At 35.8% G+C, this 17,463-nt stretch overlaps 1 protein-coding gene across 1 annotated transcript in view; it reads left to right on the top strand.

The window, feature by feature from the left end:
* Nucleotides 1-17,463, top strand: part of PRSS12 (serine protease 12) — a 71,614-nt gene that overhangs the window by 19,136 nt on the left and 35,015 nt on the right. Inside the window, exons 4-6 of the mRNA XM_057706220.1 lie at nt 2,428-2,578; nt 13,015-13,193; nt 15,252-15,393. Of these exons, the coding sequence (XP_057562203.1) occupies nt 2,428-2,578; nt 13,015-13,193; nt 15,252-15,393 (472 nt within the window). The remainder of the gene's footprint in view (nt 1-2,427; nt 2,579-13,014; nt 13,194-15,251; nt 15,394-17,463) is intronic.

Here is a 17,463-nt window from a genome sequence, read left to right on the forward strand (position 1 = left end):
TGAATTAGGCTCAACAGTGCACTGCTTTTTGTAGATATTGCTTGTATTCTATGTTCAACCTAATTGATAAAATATGTTTAACATTTTTCAAGAAGTGAAGTAAGTAAAATCTTGAAAACAATATTTTTTTTTAGGATCTCTAAAAAAAAATTCATTCTACTCTCTGTGATCTACCCACTTATTTATACACTGGTTGCAGAACTAAATTTAAGGTCGGTTGTAAGCATGTATAAGATATAGAAGGTTGAGATAAATTAGAAGTGAGAGTGAAAAAATGCTTTTATGGTAAATTTAATTTACTATTTATTTTACTACTGTAAAAGCAAATAGTTCAAGTCAGCAAGCACGGAGTCTACCTTAAAGCATAGTGGTAGACCTTTCATACCTTCTTTTAGTTTGGAATTTACATTTAGCATCTTGGCGTCTAGTACTTTTCCAACGCTTACAAAGTAGAAGATGGTGTATGAGTACTGGACGTAAGAAATAGCAATCTAAATGAAAATGTCTGGGAGTTTTATTTATCCATAAGTTACATATCAGTCAACTACTTCACTGAATTCTTTTTCAAATGATTTTTTGTGTGTGTATTTGTTGGGAGGATGTGAGAGGTTGACTAAATCTTGTCTTTGAGCGTCTCTATATTTTTACAGTTACTTATACAACTAGTGGAAAAACTACATGTTTTAAAGTAAAACGTGTCATATAAAAAATGTAAGGTAAAAAAAAAAGAAAAGAAAAAAAAAAAGTAAGGTAATATGCCATAATGTATCTAGGTTGTAGGTGATTTTAAATTTCCTCTTAAAAAATTTTTTTTTTCTGTTTTCTCCAAGTTTACCATGGAGATGGGGTGAGGGGAGGCAGAGGAGAATATAATAATTTAAGAAACTTATACATTTTTTCCACCATTTTTTCTATATTTTCCAAGCTTCTTAAAGGAAAAATAAACATAATAACATGTAAGCAAGTTTATTATCATAATTTGGTGATCAGTAATTATAGGAAGCTAATATACAATATTGAGAACAGTTATGTTTATTAAACCTTTATCCTTTTACAAATTACAAGTGCTAGATGACTTATGTAAGAAAACTATATTACAAATATCAGGATATGAGTAGATGAAAGTGTTCACTATTCTAAATCCCTTCTCAAATGTGAAATTTGAATCCAAATCTGAGAGTCCAAATACCATTTATTGATAGCCGCTAACACTGTGGAGGAATTAGAAGCATGTTTCATGTGGATAAATGATGAGCGTTTGGCAAAAGATGTGACTAACTTTCCTAACAGGAACTCAGCCTGTTCTGAACCTTTTACCATCTCACATCCTTTATTCCAGAAAAATTAGACTGTTGTACTGTTTCCCAAACATATGCAGCTTTGTGCTTCTATGCTTTTGTTCATACTGTTCGTTTTGCCTGAACTGCACTTCCCCCATGTCTGACTTCTCAAATCCCATCCATCATCTTGGCCCTCTTCAGCTACCAGCTTCTTCAGGAGAGATTCCCTAATTATCCCCAATGGTGAGCAAGCACCCCTTGCATCTGAACCCCTGTGGGGTCTTCTCGATGCTCTCTCATCTACTCATGTTATGTTGATGTCCTGAGGCAAATACTTCTTGAGGGTAGTGTCTGTGCAGTGCCCCTCTGCCTAATACCTGCTTAATAAACTGAATTGAATGAATGGATATTGCTAATTCTTTTTCCTTGTTTGGGATATCCTTTCTAGGCTTTTAGTTATCACTTGCCAAGCCAGTCAGTCAACAGATATTTATCACATGCCTTCTGTGTAGCTGGGTATCTGAAGTCCATGGGCAAAAGGGAAGGACATTCTCTGTGTCAGTTCTAGACCAGGATAAAGAGAGAGAAATTCAGAAACTGACAAAGCTAGATAAGGGCATTGTAGACTAGAATAAGGAATTTGCAGTGGGAAGCCTCTGGTGGCTCTTCACAGAGTATGAATTCATACCCAAATGAATTTTCAAGGTTTCTTTGTTTTTTGAAGGTACTGGCTGTGATATTCACCAACTTGTTATAACGTGTTAGAATGTTAACTTTGTCTTGATTTCTACAAATATAAAAATATTTCTATGCTGAAAACAAGTATGGTATAGACATAAGTGCCATTCTTAATAATTACATGTTGGTAACGCTCAAGTTTCTGTAAATGAAAAAATCGATGCCATCACCACAGTACCATAAAAATCAAAAGGGTTTCCAATAACTGCAGTTTTGAATGTGGCTTTTCTTGTTTCTGGGGTCCTTGGGGGAAAGTGAATTTAGACTAGTGTGGGTATGTCCATATCACTGAAGTGGCTTAATAAATATAACCTAATTATTGAGAACGGCAAAGAAATAGAATACACCCGATTTTATCGCTCAGTGTAAATACATAGGTTTACTTTGTTGTTAATTTCACTTTGTGCAGGCCCTGCGTTCCCGGTCCTACGCCTTGCTGGGGGCAGCAGTCCACATGAGGGTCGAGTGGAGCTCTACCACGCCGGTCAGTGGGGGACCGTCTGTGATGACCAGTGGGATGATGCAGATGCAGAAGTGGTCTGCAGGCAGCTGGGCCTGAGGTTGTTTTTTTCTTGTTCTTGTTTTGTTTTGCTTAAAATTTTGAGTTTATTATTTCCAGTACCCAAAGGCATGTGTGTTTAAATTGCAGATTTCTTTGAACAAATAGAAAAAGCTACCTTTTGATCTTTGTATTAGGCTGTCGGCTCCCTGAAGAGAACGGCTGTGTACTCTGAGGTCTAACATGTTTGTATCTGAATTCAGCTGATTTTATATCCCTAAGAATCTAAGCCTTTTACCACTTTTCATCGGGAGCCTTTACATTACTCCCAGGTAATGACTAGCAGTGACTTATCAAAGTCATATGATGAAACAAGTTGTTGGGCTTTAACTGAAGTTCAATTTCTTTCCCCCAACTATTGTCTAAACTTTTGACCTTTGCTTCCCTATTTGTGAGGTATGTGTTTAGAACAAAAGATGTTTATTAATGTACAAAGGAAATAACTCCTCTGTAGGCTATGGCAATGAGACATGTGTGATAAAGACAGCACTATGAAAACCAACATTGTGTTGCTTTAACTGTGATTATTTTGGAATAGTACATTATAATTTTGGATCCTCTAACCCCTGTCTTTAGTGATTTTGAACATTGGTCTGGTTAGCCTAAAAGTTTCTCTAAAATTATATTAGGGAATCTTTTGGAAGTTGATATTTTACTTTAAATTAGAAAAAAACTATTTAGCATATTGTGGCAAGTAGGGGTGAGTGGAGGTGGAGGCTTGTTGAGATTAAAGCTTCTCTGTCCATGTATCATTTTGTCCAGTTAAGCATGATCTTTGACACTGGAGCACCAATTTTGAACCTTGAACCATCTACACTAATTTTTTTTACAGTTGTTTCTGCAGCTGACCCCCCTCTTTTTCAAAGCTGCATTTAATATTGAAAAAGCAAAATAAAGATGTTTCAACATTTTACCTCTAAATACTTCAGTATACATCTCTAAGAAATAAGACTGTTGTCCTACATAGCCAAATTATCATCACAACTAATATAAATGGTAATCACTCTGAATTTGTCTAATACTCTGTCATATTCAAATTCCTGTAGTTGTTCCCACCATGTCCTTGACAGATGGTTTGTCCACAGCAGAATTTAGTTCAGGGCCTTGCAGTGCATCTGGATGTTATGTCCCTGAAATTTCTTTTAATCTAGAACAACCTCTTGCTTTTCGTGACGCTGACTTATCAAAGAGACCAAAGACCAAGCCAGTTATTTCGGAGACTCTCCTACCTTCTGGATTTGTCTCATTTCTTCCTCCTGGTGTCATTTAGCTTATTCCTTTGGTTCTTGTAACTCCTGAAATGGGAGCCTAGGTCCAAAAGCTTGATCAGATCAAGTTGATCAAGTATTTTGGGTAGAAACCATCAAAGGTGATGTGTTATCTTGCATCTCATCAGGAGTCACAGAGCAGCTCTGGTTTTTTCCCCATTGATAAGGATAAGGTTAAGCACTGGGTTAAGGTGGCATCAGCCTAATCCTTCACTCTGAGGTTACATTCTCCCCCTGTAACTGACTCTGCGACCTAAATGCTCTTTCACAGATCACGTGTGGGAAAGGAACAAGCACGCAAAGTCCTGTGTCCATAGGGCTTGTAATTACTGGTGGTGTATGATCTGACTGATATGATCACTTTTCTTTGGATGGGTAAGGAATAGGGCCAATTAGCTGTTTTTGAGAAAACCGTTATTTATCAATAAATTTTGAAACTAGATTTTCAAAACGTTCTGACTGGGTATCAATTTCAAGACCAATTTTTCTCAAAATTTTAGGTGTTGTCAGAGTCAGCATAGTATAAGATTATGAGCTTGTGCCTTGTACTCAGAATGGCCTGAATTTGAGTCGTATTTCTGGAGATGAGAAAAATTACAGAATATCTGTTAGTTGTAGTTTCCTCACCTATAAAATATTTCCTGATTTAGAGGGTTTAGTGGTTTTAAAGCAGTTAGCACACGTAGTAAGTACACAACATACATTGACTATAATTAAGGACTGTTATAGCTGAAAGATGTTATTAAACATTCAAAGAAAAATGTTATTAAACATTTCAAAGTAAGCTGGACATTTGGTAGGAGATCATCAAACACTATTCCTCTGTCCAGAACTTCTATTTAGTTAATTGTATCTATGAATTCCATATTTTTAAAAGACTCTAATGTGTATATATGTGTATTTACTGTGTTACCAGTTGTGTTATCAGTGGTATGCTAATTGATTTTCATGTCAGTTACTAAGAAATCGATGTCTTTGCCAAAAATACTAAGAACTTTAAAGGTATAGTAATAGCATATTTAACATTACCAGTTGCAGTATAGATTGCTCTAAATTTAAGCTATAAGGCATTTATTATTATTACTACATTGCTATGGGAAAAGGGAAGCTTTTGTTGCTTAGAAAAACGTATAGAAAATTTAATGACATACTGTAAATTTCAATTACATTTATAGTTATAGAAGTGATTCTAAAAATTCGTGTTTTAATGTAGAGTTCTTTCTTGAGAGCCAAGCAAAATTTTTTCACTTACGTAAACAGTTGTTAAACAAAGATCACGTTGACAAACAATAGTCTACTACATGGAAAGAATATAGAGATATATTCACAAGGAAGACTATTAATGTTGAACACATGCATGGGTTGAATAAAGTGTTTATATCTTTCTCAAGCATTGCCTCATTGCTATCTTTTGTATGAGGAGATTTGTGTTCGGAAAAATGATTAAAAGGAAAAATATCTTTGAATACTCAAGGCAGCAAAGATCCTCCACAAGCCTGTGTAATAACCAACAATCCAGCTTGGTGGAGATTTGTTTTTATTATAAGTACTCTAGGCTCTGAACTGATGTTGTTCGTTTGCTTTTCTTTCCCTTGATTTTATATTTCTTTCATAAGCTTACAGTAAAGCAATGTTCTGCAACTGCTCTTCCCCTAGAATTTGTTTTGCTCACTTAAAGGCACAGTACTTTCAGATGAAATAATTGTTAATGTTACGTGGTTGATAGCAGACAGCATAATTGTTGCTTGTCTCAATTTATGATTTATTCTTAAGCAAATTTCATCTCAGTCGTGCTTGCTTTGTTGAATTCCCAAAGGGAAGCTACGTAATGCCTCCCTGGAGTGCTAGTTACATTTCCTTTGTGAGATGCTGTCTTTGTTGACCCTCATCTTTTAATGGTGTCTGTAGATTTTGGTAGCTGGCAAGTTTCCTAAAACACAGAAGGAATTACTGTACTTAAGATACTTAAATTTGATTAAGCCAGAACTCGGAGAGAGATGAGGGGCAGGAAAGGCAGCTGGATGTTAGAAAATTGAACTTGAGAATGCATATGTACTCAGTGAAGTCTCAGGTAGAGACATTTTAATTGGAGTTCCTTTTGTGCACTTAACATTGAAGCATTTCCTATGTCTTTCAAGACTCTTAAAAGCATAGTGTAGAACTGTGACATCATACTTTATTGTGTGGATATGCCATAAGAACTTTAGATTTTTGAACACTTTTTTCTTTTTAGGTTTTTTTTTTTTTGCTATAAAATTATCATATAGAGCCATATTATTGAGTGGTCAGAATAAAAATTCTTATGGTACAATTAAAAAATGTTCTATTTTACTATTTATTAATTTTTAAATACTTTATAAACATTTCTGGTATGTGGAATTATTGAGCAGAAAAGAGGCCTTACATAACAGATGAGAAAGTTAGGCCCTCTGAGATTACTCAAAGCCCCCAAATCATACTGTGAGTGAGGGCCAGAATCTTGAGATTTATGGTGCCAATGTTGGATTTTTTTTCTTTCATGTTACACCTTACACTGTTTGCAAAATAGATGGGTGTTAATAAGAATAAATATGTATATGCAGTTTATTGTATGTTAACTGTATCTCAATAAAAGTTCTTTAAAAAAAGAATAAATATGAATATAGGGCTGAAAGAAATAGGTAAGTCAAGAGAGAAAAGTAGTTGTAGGAAGAAACAATGATGAACATGTTTTAGACAGACTGTATTTGAGATGCCATGGGCACCTAACTGAAAATGCCCCATGAGACTGCGAGAAAGCCAAGTGCTTCAGGGTCTGTTCTGTAGCCAGACAAGCTTTACCCCCTAATAGTGGTGCAATGCTGGGCAAATTACTAACTTCTGGACCTCAGTTTCCTCATCTGTAAATTGGGGATAATAACATCATGTGGTTGTAGGGAGGATTAAAGAGTTAATACATATAAAGCTGTTAGACCAGTGTCTGGCATACAGTAATCATTCAGTGTACTTCAAATATCATTATTGGAGATGGAGGGGATTGTTTTCCAGGGAGAAATACAGGCTATTGACCATTAAAAATGAGTTTTTCACCCAAATGTTACAAGTGTCATGAACTGATATTTGCAGTCAAAGGACCAATCTTTTATAATCTAACAAGCAATTATCTTGCACAACAGAACTGTCTAACTCTATTCTGTCCGTTCAAAGTAGTAGCTAAGCCCAGGGATTGAGTTAGTCAGATGGTACTATTTATTTGCTCTTTTTCTATGAAAAAAAAAAAAAAAAACTTTATATGAATACAATCAGATTAGCTAAATAGGTTTAGGAATGTTTTGGATAAGGATCAGACATAGAATCAATTCAGTGTTTACTGAGGATTGCTGCTATGTAGGTCAAACAGCTTTACAGAAAATAATCTAATAAATCAGTGTATTATATCAAAGAACCCCTATTCCACAAATTTATCCTGTGGTCAGAGGGTAAGAAAGTAGGTAACACTGGAACTATTACTACAAATGAACTGCCAGGGCTGGGGAAGACATAATGTACATAAAGAAAGGACAGAGAATACACAGCTTTATTGAATTCACATAGCACTTATTTGCCTTTAACAACCCTTGGGTTTTTTTTTCTTCCTTCATATCTTTAGTGGAGTATAATTGCTTTACAACGTTGTGCCAGTTTCCGTTGTACAACAAAGTGAATCAGCTGTATCTATACATATACTCACATATCCCCCGCCTTGAGTCTTTCTCCCACCCTTCCTATCCCACCCCTCTGGGTCATCACCAATCATCGAGTTGGTCTCCCTGTGCTTTGCAGTAGCTTCCCACTAGCTATCTATTTTACATTTGGTAGTGTATATATGTCAATGCTACTCTCTCACTTTGTCCCAGCTTCCCCTTCCCCACTGTGTCTTCAAGTCTGTTCTCTACATCTGCGTCTTTATTTCTGCCCTGCCACTAGGTTCATTAGTACCGTTTATTTTTTAGATTCCACATATATGCATTAGCATACAGTATTTGTTTTTCTCTTTCTGACTTCACTCTGTATGACAGACTCTAGATCCATCCACCTCACTACAAATAACTCAATTTCGTTCCTTTTTGTGGCTGACTAATATTCTATTGTATGTATGTGCCTCATCTTCTTTATCCATTCGTTTGTTGATGGACATTTAGGTTGCTTCCATGACCTGGCTATTGTAAATACTGCTGCATGAACATTGTGGTACATGTATCTTTTTGGGATTATGGTTTTTTCAGGGTATATGCCCAGTAGTGGGATTGCTGGGTCATATGGTAGTTCTATTTTTAGTTTTTTAAGAAACCTCCACACTGTTCTCCATAGTGGCTGTATCAATTTACATTCCCACAAACAGTGCAGGAAGGTTCCCTTGTCTTCATACCCTCCCCAGCATTTATTGTTTCTAGATTTTTTTTATTGGAATATAATTGCTTTACACTCTTGCACCAGTTTTTGAGGTACACCAAAGTCAATCAGCTGTACTTATATACATATTCCCATATTCCCTCCCTCCCTCCACTCTCCCCCACCCTCCCCGTCCCGGCCCTCTAAGGCATCATCCATCATCAAGTTGATCTCCCTTTGTTATACAGCAACTTCCCACTGGCTATCTATTTTACAGTCGGTAGTATATATATGTCTATGCTACTCTCTCATTTCATCCCAGCTTCCCCTTCACCCCCTGCGCCCCCCCAACCTTGTGTCCTCCAGTCCATTCTCTGCATCTGCATCCTTATTCTTGTCTTGTCACTGGGTTCATCAGTACCATTTTTTTTTTTTTTTTTTTAGAATCCGTATGTATGAGTTAGCATACAATATTTGTCTTTCTCTTTCTGGCTTACTTCACTCTGTATGACAGATTCTAGGTCTATCCACCTCATTACATATAGCTCCATCTCATTCCTTTCTATAGCTTGTATATATGTGCCACATCTTCTTTATCCATTCATTTGTTGATGGGCATTTAGGTTGCCTCCATGTCCTAGCTATTGTAAATAGTGCTGCAATAAATCATTACGGTACATGTTTCTTTTTGGATTATGGTTTTCTCTGGGTATATGCCCAGTAGTGAGATTACTGGATCATATGGTAGTTCTATTTGTAGTTTTTTAAGGAACCTCCAAGTTGTTTTCCATAGTGGTTGTACCAACTTACATTCCCACTAACAATGCAGGAGAGTTCCCTTTTCTCCACACCCTCTCCAACATTTGTTGTTTCCAGATTTTGTGATGATGGCCATTCTGATCTGTGTGAGATGATACCTCATTGTGGCTTAGACTTGCATTTCTCTGATGATTAGTGATGTTGAGCATGTTTTCATGTGTTTGTTGGCCATCTGTATGTCTTCTTTGGAGAAATGTCTATTTAGGTCTTCTGCCCATTTGTGGATTGGGTTATTTGTTTTTTTGATATTGAGCTGCATGAGCTGCTTGTGTATTTTGGAGATTGATCCTTTGTCAGTTGCTTCATTGGCAAATATTTTCTCCCATTCTGAGGGTTGTCTTTTTGTCTTGTTTATGGTTTCTTTTGCTATGCAAAAGCTTTTAAGCTTCATTAGGTCCCATTTGTTTACTTTTGTTTTTATTTCCATTTACTCTAGGAGGTGGGTCAAAAAGGATCTTGCTTTGATGTATGTCATAGAGTGTTTGCCTGTGTTTTCCTCTAAGAGTTTTATAGTGTCTGGCCTTACATTTAGGTCTTTAATCCATTTTGAGTTTATTTTTGTGTATGGTGTTAGGAAGTGTTCTAATTTCATTTTTTAACATGTAGCTGTCTAATTTTCCCAGCACCACTTATTGAAGAGGCTGCTTTTTCTCCATTGTATATTCTTGACTCTTGTCAAAGACAAGGTGACCACATTTGTGGATTTATCTCTGAACAACCCGTGAGTTTAATGTTGCTTCTCCTAGTATTGCACAGTCTCTTGAAGGGCAGAGTCATCAGTTTCTTTGGTATTCCCCTGAAGGTCAGCATTGTCCAGGGCACCAGGAAATACTAGTGACTGACTGAAGGAATTTGTGTGTTTATAAACATTATCATCTTAATTTTAATAAACTCAAAAATTATCTAGGAAACCTAGTTTGTTTTACATCATAGTTTCCTAGTTAGTTTCATTTTTGGTTCTTGTATTTATTATATTAGTTTTTCTGATTAGTTTATTTTAATTAAACATTTTTGTGATCATTAAAATAATGTGTATAAGCAATGGAAAATATGGAAATATATAAGGAAGAAAATAAAACACCCAGATGGTGTGTGTGTTTTTTTTAAATGATTCCATATCTTTTATTTTGTATTTATTTTTTATAAATTTACTTATTGACTGTGTTGGGTCTTCGTTGCTGCACAAGGCCTTTCTCTAGTTGTGGTGAGCTGGGGCTACTCTGTTGTGCACGGGCTTCTCATTGCCATGGCTTCTCTTGTTGCTGAGCATGGGTTCTAGGCGTGTGGGCTTCAGTAGTTGTGGCACATGGGCTCAATAGTTGTGGCACACGGGCTTAGTTGCTCTGTGGCATATGGGATCTTCCTGGAGCAGGGCTCGAACCTGTGCCCCCTGCATTGGCAGGTGGATTTTTAACCATTGCGCCACCTAGGAAGCCCCCAAATAGTGTTTTAAGACTGCATTATAACGTAGGTGACTTTCCCCAGAGTCATTATTTCAGGCCTCTACTCTCTTATCTTGTGTCCTTCCTTAAGGAAGGGACACAGTCCAGAGGCAATTATTGAGGCCTTTTGCTTTTACCTAGGACCTCTATCACATAATCTTTAACATATTTGAAATACAATATATTTCAGTTATTCTGTCCAGCCCATCTCAAGTCACTCCCAACTAATGAATATTTTAGGATTGGTTTGTTATTTTTTTCTTGGGAACCAAAAGCACTTAGTTTGTAAACTTTTAGCCTAAATATTAATGAAAATGATATTAAGGATATGTAAGAATGCATTCTTTTTTTTTTTGGCACACGGGCTTAGTTGCTCCGTGGCATGTGGGATCTTCCTGGAGCTGGGATCGAACCCGTGACCTCTGCATTGGCAGGCGGATTCTTAACCACTGCGCCACCTAGGAAGCCCTAAGAATGCATTCTTTTAGTTTTAATTTGACCATTGTAAGGTTGAGCATTTTACCATATGGTCAGTGGCCATGGGTATTTCTTCTTCTGTAAATAGCCTCTTCCTCTCCTTGCCCTATTTTTTTCTGTTGGTCATTTTATCTTTCATGATGATAATAATGTTATTATTATTTATTTCTAGGGTTTTTTTTTCTTTGATTGCTGTTACATTTTACAAATATATCTTCCAGCTTGTTTGCCTTTTGACTCTGATTATGGTGTATTTTGCTATATAGGAGTTCAAATTTATATGTGGTTAAATTTAACTTTTTTAGTCTTTGTTTTCTGACTTCTGGATTTTTTTATCTTGTTCAGGAAATTCTCTTATTACCATGGTTATAAGAACTATGTTCTTACTATTTCATTATATTAACTTTTTAGCCATCTTCCTCCCTTCTTCCCTTCCCTTCCCTTCCCTTCCCTTCCCTTCTCTTCCGTTTCCTTCCCTTCCCTTCCCATCCCTTCCTTCACCTTTCCCTTTAGGTCTGTAAACCATCTGGAGTTTATTTTTTGTTTCTATTATGAGTTTGGGATCAAATTTTATATTCTGTCATATTGGTCCCTGTTTTTCTCATAGCACCTAATCTTGGCTCAAAGAATTATACCCATTGAAATTTTACTTAACAAATCTTTTTCTTTCTTAGCATTTATCCCAGGGCAAAGATCCAAGGAGGCTGTTAATCTGCCTTTCTCCAAAGCTTTCCTATCTGGCTTCCCCATGACCTGCATTAGTCATCCTGTCTCCTCCTCCTCTGTTCTCCAACTTTCAGTGTTCTCTAAATCAGTTTTCATATTTGCTTTCATTAATCTCTTTCTTCTAGAGCAAGGGTCAACAAACTTTTCCTGTAAAGGGCCAGATAGTGAGTATTTTAGAGTTTCCAACTACTCGACTGAGCTTTTGTGTAGCACAAAAGCAGCCACAGACAACAAGTTGGGAATGAGTGTGGCTTTGTTCCAATAAAACATTATTTCTGGACTGTAACATTTGAATTACATGTATCAAAATTATATTTTTGTTTTGGTTGTAAATTCTTAAGATAATTATAATGTTATGAGGAAAAAAACGACTTAAAATAATGGGGAATAGATACAGTATCTTTGAAAAACAAACTAAGAGTATAAATGCTCTAGTCTAAAAACTAAAAGGCTAAAAGGGGCTGAAGATGCAATTTCTGAAGTCATTAACCATTTTGACAGGCAATCATGATCTTCATTGAAAGCTGGGGTTCTAGAAGATGGTATCTCTTTGAATTGTGGGAGAAATAAATTGCATCAAATAAACTTGAGCGAAGAGATATTTGGCCGTGAGTGACAGAGAACTTAAGGTAACAGTGGCTTAAACAAGGCAAAAGCTTATTTCTCTCTCAAGAGACCGGAGATAGTCAGCTCAAGGCTGGTATGGTGGTTCCACAGTCATCAGGATCCCAAGCTCTTTCTTGCTTGCAGTTCTTTCATTCTTAGTGTGGCACCTTATGGACCCACATAGCTTCTCTTTTAGCCATCACCTATGCCTAAAAGTCAGCAGGAAGGCGGAAGTGGGACAAGGATACTTCCTGGAAGTGACACATGACACTTTTACCTAAATGTCAGTTGTCAAAACTTAGTCACATAAAATGAGTACAGAGCTTCAATTTGGGATGAATAAAACGTTCTGGAGATGGATGATGGTGATAGTTGGACAACAAGGTGAATGTATTTAGTGCCACTGAATTGTACACTTAAAATGGTTAAAATGGTAAATTTTGTGTTACACAGATTTTAAAACAAACAAATAAACAAACAAACTTCACTACAAGGAAGGGAGTGTGAGAAATGTGGTCTTCATTCTGGATAGCCATTGTCCTCCTAAAAATCTGAGGTTCCCTTTACTAATGAAGAAAAGGAGAGTAAATATTGGGGAACAACTAGCAGTCCTGGAAACATTTGTGATGGCTGAAAATATAAAGAGCAACAAACAAGCAAACGAAAAAGAAATAGAGCAAGTCATGTGTGACCTATGGAGTGAGTTGATAAGGGAAATTATGAATTAATCACAATTTTACCTTTGCCAGTGGCATTGCCAAAGCATGGACTCAGGCATATTTTGGGGAAGGATCTGGCCCAGTAATGTTGGATGAAGTTCGCTGCACTGGGAATGAGCTTTCTATTGAGCAGTGTCCAAAGAGTTCCTGGGGAGAGCATAACTGTGGCCATAAAGAAGATGCTGGAGTGTCCTGTACCCCTCTCACAGGTAAGAACTTCACTCCATTAATCTTAACCAACTCTTGTCCCCAGCACCATTTGGGCTTACCTTCCCTTCTCCTCAATTTAGCTAATGTTACTAAATGAGCTTACAAATAAATCCCCCAAATAAAACTTAAAAAAAAGGTAACGCAAACTGTATATTAAAATGCTATCTCCTTGTTCGTAGACATTTCTGAATTTTTCAGTTGCAAGCTATACAGTCCTATAAAGCTAGATCAGAAAATATGATCTTGTTGCAATATATAGTACCCAATAGTCAAACTCAGTGTGCAATGATAAATTTGGGGTATTAGGAATTATAATTCTATATTTAGTCCATTCATATATTAACCTATCTTGACACTCAGAATCTGTTTGTAGCTGGTAAAATTGTACTGATGGGATTGTTGATTGGAGCACACTACTAAAGAACCAAGTTACCTTTGCTGTGTTCAATATTCAGACTATTCCAAGTCACAGCTTGCTTGTCAAGATATGTCTTGTGTTGCAAGAAGGACATTTCTGAGTGCAAATGAGTGTATGTGTATGTACTCAAATGTTTTGGGGGAAGAAGAGAGAAGCAGAGAGCCAAGAGAAGTTGGGTCATCACAAATCTGTTGTTTCTATAGTAAAAAGAGCTTGAAGAAAAAAATTGGGGGCTATAATCTTTCTTAAAAAATCAAATGATGGGACTTCCCTGGTGGTGCAGTGGTTAGGAATCCACTTGCCAATGCAAGGGACATGGGTTTGAGCCCTGCTCCAGGAAGATCCCACATGCCGCGGAGCCACTAAGCCCGTGCGCCACAACTGTAGAGCCTGTGCTCCGCAACAAGAGAAGCCACAGCAATGAGGAGCCCACGCACTGCAACAAAGAGTAGCCCCCACTTACCACAACTAGAGAAAGCCCATGCACAGCAATGAATATCCAATGCAGCCAAGAATAAATAAATAAATTTATCAAAAAAAATCAAATGAAACACTTCTTAGAGACTGTGAAATGCTGAAGTTCTTTTTTATTTACATGGTTCTATACACAGTGTTGTTTTCATTAGAATAACACGTTTATACACAATAGAAATATAAAATTTACACCAGATTGTAAGCCAGAGCACTTCATCTGCTTGACCCTCCGTTTCCTCCTCTTTCGAATGAGGATAGTCTTGTAGTGTTGCTGTGATGGTCAAATGCGATAACAGGTGTAACAGTGCTTTGCAGACAGTGAAGTTTTACAGTAATAAGTGATTCTGTTGCTAGGAGACCTTCATTTATCAATACTTTAAAAGATCCCACAGATTCATGAAAAGTATGACTTTTACCCAAGATTATTTTTATATTGCATTTGGGGGGGGTGTGTTTGGATTATTTTGGATGGAAATGGCTTTTTAATATACTTTTTTGGGAATAAATTTATTGTATTGTGTATCTGCTTAGAAGCTTTATGCGGGATTCTCTGGGAATTAATTATTCATTGAATTTCACAAGTTTCAAATTCAGATTTATATTATCGATAAAAGAACAAAGGTAAAACATGTACCCCAGTTTTTATAGTTTATGAATGCATAAGGAATAATAAATGCATTGACATGATAGATCACTCTTTAACCAGAATAGCTTTTTCTGTCCCCATATTTCAGTATTTTTTCATTCACAAAGTTTTGAACTGTTTACAAGTTACCATGTTTGTTTGTTTTTTACTTTTTACATTTAAATGACTAATATTGCTCATACTTAAGGAGATTGAGGCAAAGGAAATTTCCCAAATATTATTTAATCTGGAGAAATCTAAATAACTACTTTGTAATTATATTAGAGTATATTTTTCTATTTAGATACAGGAGTACAAATAAAAAGGAAAGACTATTTTGTTAGGACAGATATGTGTTATGACTTATTTCCAGAAATAATCCAATGACCTCAGATCACTGAGCACAGTTCTAATAGAAGTTTAACAAAGAACTTAGAGAGAGATCCGAGTAGGGTGATATTTCTCGTGAAATTAGAATGTTGTTCTATCTTTTTTTTGATTAAATATTTGCTTCGTCTCTGTGTCTCCTTCTTGTCACAGATGGGGTCATCAGACTTGCAGGTGGTAAAGGCAGCCACGAGGGTCGCCTGGAGGTGTATTACAAGGGACAGTGGGGCACTGTCTGTGATGATGGCTGGACTGAGCTGAATACATACGTGGTTTGCCGACAGCTGGGATTTAAGTAAGATCCATTGACACGAGGCAGCTAAATGCCAAGTTATATTTTTAAAAGTCTCATTTTGTAATCCTTACTTGTATTTTCTATGATACTAAAAATACACGTTCTCAATCATTATCTATGTATCTATTCTACCTACCTTCCTACCTACCTTATCTACCTATCTATATATGGAAATTCAACAACAACAAGAGACCAGTAACATTTTCTTTGATGATAAATAACCATATCTTGCTATTTATCTCATTTGCCTCTCCTGCTACCACCCCTCTTCTTGAATAATTGGTTGGAGCCACGGATGACTTTTAGGTCCCATTGTGTCTATTCAAGTAAGACTGTATGCTTTGAATGCTGTTTTATTCTGATGCATTGCTACTATTGGATGTTGTTAGTACTGACATCACTGTATCTAAAAATGCAGAGAAGTTCGGTGTCAAATGCTTTGGTATTACATTATTTCCTTTCTCAGAATGTGATGATAATTATCACTTTTATTTGAGAAAAACAGCTTTCTTGTCATGAGATGACCTTTAGAACTCACCCTTGACCTCACTCTCTTAAAAACTGAGTATCACACTTTGGGCAATACATTTCATGTCATACACATAATGCATTCCAGAGTAAAGACTTAAGTTGGGTGAAGTAACTGCAAATGATGCCTTTGAGCCAATATCTGAATGAAGCCCATGAATGCCTATTCTTTCTTGTTTTCCATATTTTTATGTCATGCTTGAAGTTATTGTCTCATGCTTGAAAAAATGAGCAAATTCATTTCATTTCAGCTTGAGATAGAGCTAATTGCAAATATTTATTAAACCTTGAAAATATGCTTTAATTCAAGCTAGGTATGACCATGTTTAAACATATGTTTTCAAATTTCTAAAAGTAATATAAAATTTTAGAGAAAGTTTGGAAAATAAAGAAAATAAAAAACTACCCCTAATTTTTCCATTCTTTCACCATCATTATTATAACTTGTGTGTATAACTTTATAACAGCTCTAGTAGTAGATATATACTTTTTCTATTCATGTTTTTTACGTTTATATTACCACAGTCATAATTTTTTATAACATAATAACTATTGAATGTCCATACTATAATATACTTAATATTTAGATTAGTGTAATTTTTCCGGTTATAAATAATGATATCATGAAGGTGTAGATGCGTGTTATTGACCAATATTTTGAATTTTCATGGGCAGTACAATTATAATTATCAGGTCAAGGGGTATGACTTGCCAGCCAAATAAATATTGATGTTTAATTAATAAGAATTACTTAAAAATGTCATTTCATCCGAGTAAATCTGTTAGTCTGAGAACTGTATCCTGTTTTCACAAATTTAGGAAGATTCACAAATACTAGTTACTATTTTCATATTTTTCTTATTAATGAAAACAACTGAGTGATGCTGATTTTTTTTTCTCCCTATTTTATTTATTTTGTTTCAAAAATACATTTGATTTTTCTTGCATATACAGAGTATCAGAACTTAATGGTTCTAAAAGTGTTCTCAGTATTTGTTAAAAGTTCTAAAGGGTTGTGTTAGAAGGTAGAACAGGCATGTGCTATATTTACATTTTAGTTTACGGAGGAGTTTCTGAAAGAGAATATACTCTTTTGGAATGAGAAAGAGGGTGAACTCTGGGTTTCTTCATACAAATGAAATCCTAAAGTAAAATGACCTCCTGCTGTGTTATATAGTTGATATGGACAGATGGTAATCATATAGATGCATTTTGTGGAAACGTGGTATAAGTTGAAAGTGATAGCAATATGGGATTTAGGATAATTACTTTTCTAGCTAAGACTTGATTAGTCAGCAAAAAAGAAGTCTTCGAATGACATTAAAAGTTGCATTTAAAAGTTTTAATTTACTGAAATGTTCATCTTGTTAAATAAATTTAATAAATAAGTGCATGGGAAAACCGTTAGGAAAATTCATGGGGAACCAGTTAGGAAAATTCATCTTTCAGACGGAAGGATCTCTTCATATTCCTAGTACAGAAATAATAAGAACATTCATTGATGGAAGTGACATAAAATTTATGCGTAAAAGTTTAATTATA

This window comes from Hippopotamus amphibius, chromosome 13 (genome assembly GCF_030028045.1).
Source record: "Hippopotamus amphibius kiboko isolate mHipAmp2 chromosome 13, mHipAmp2.hap2, whole genome shotgun sequence".
NCBI classification, from domain to species: Eukaryota; Metazoa; Chordata; class Mammalia; order Artiodactyla; family Hippopotamidae; genus Hippopotamus; species Hippopotamus amphibius.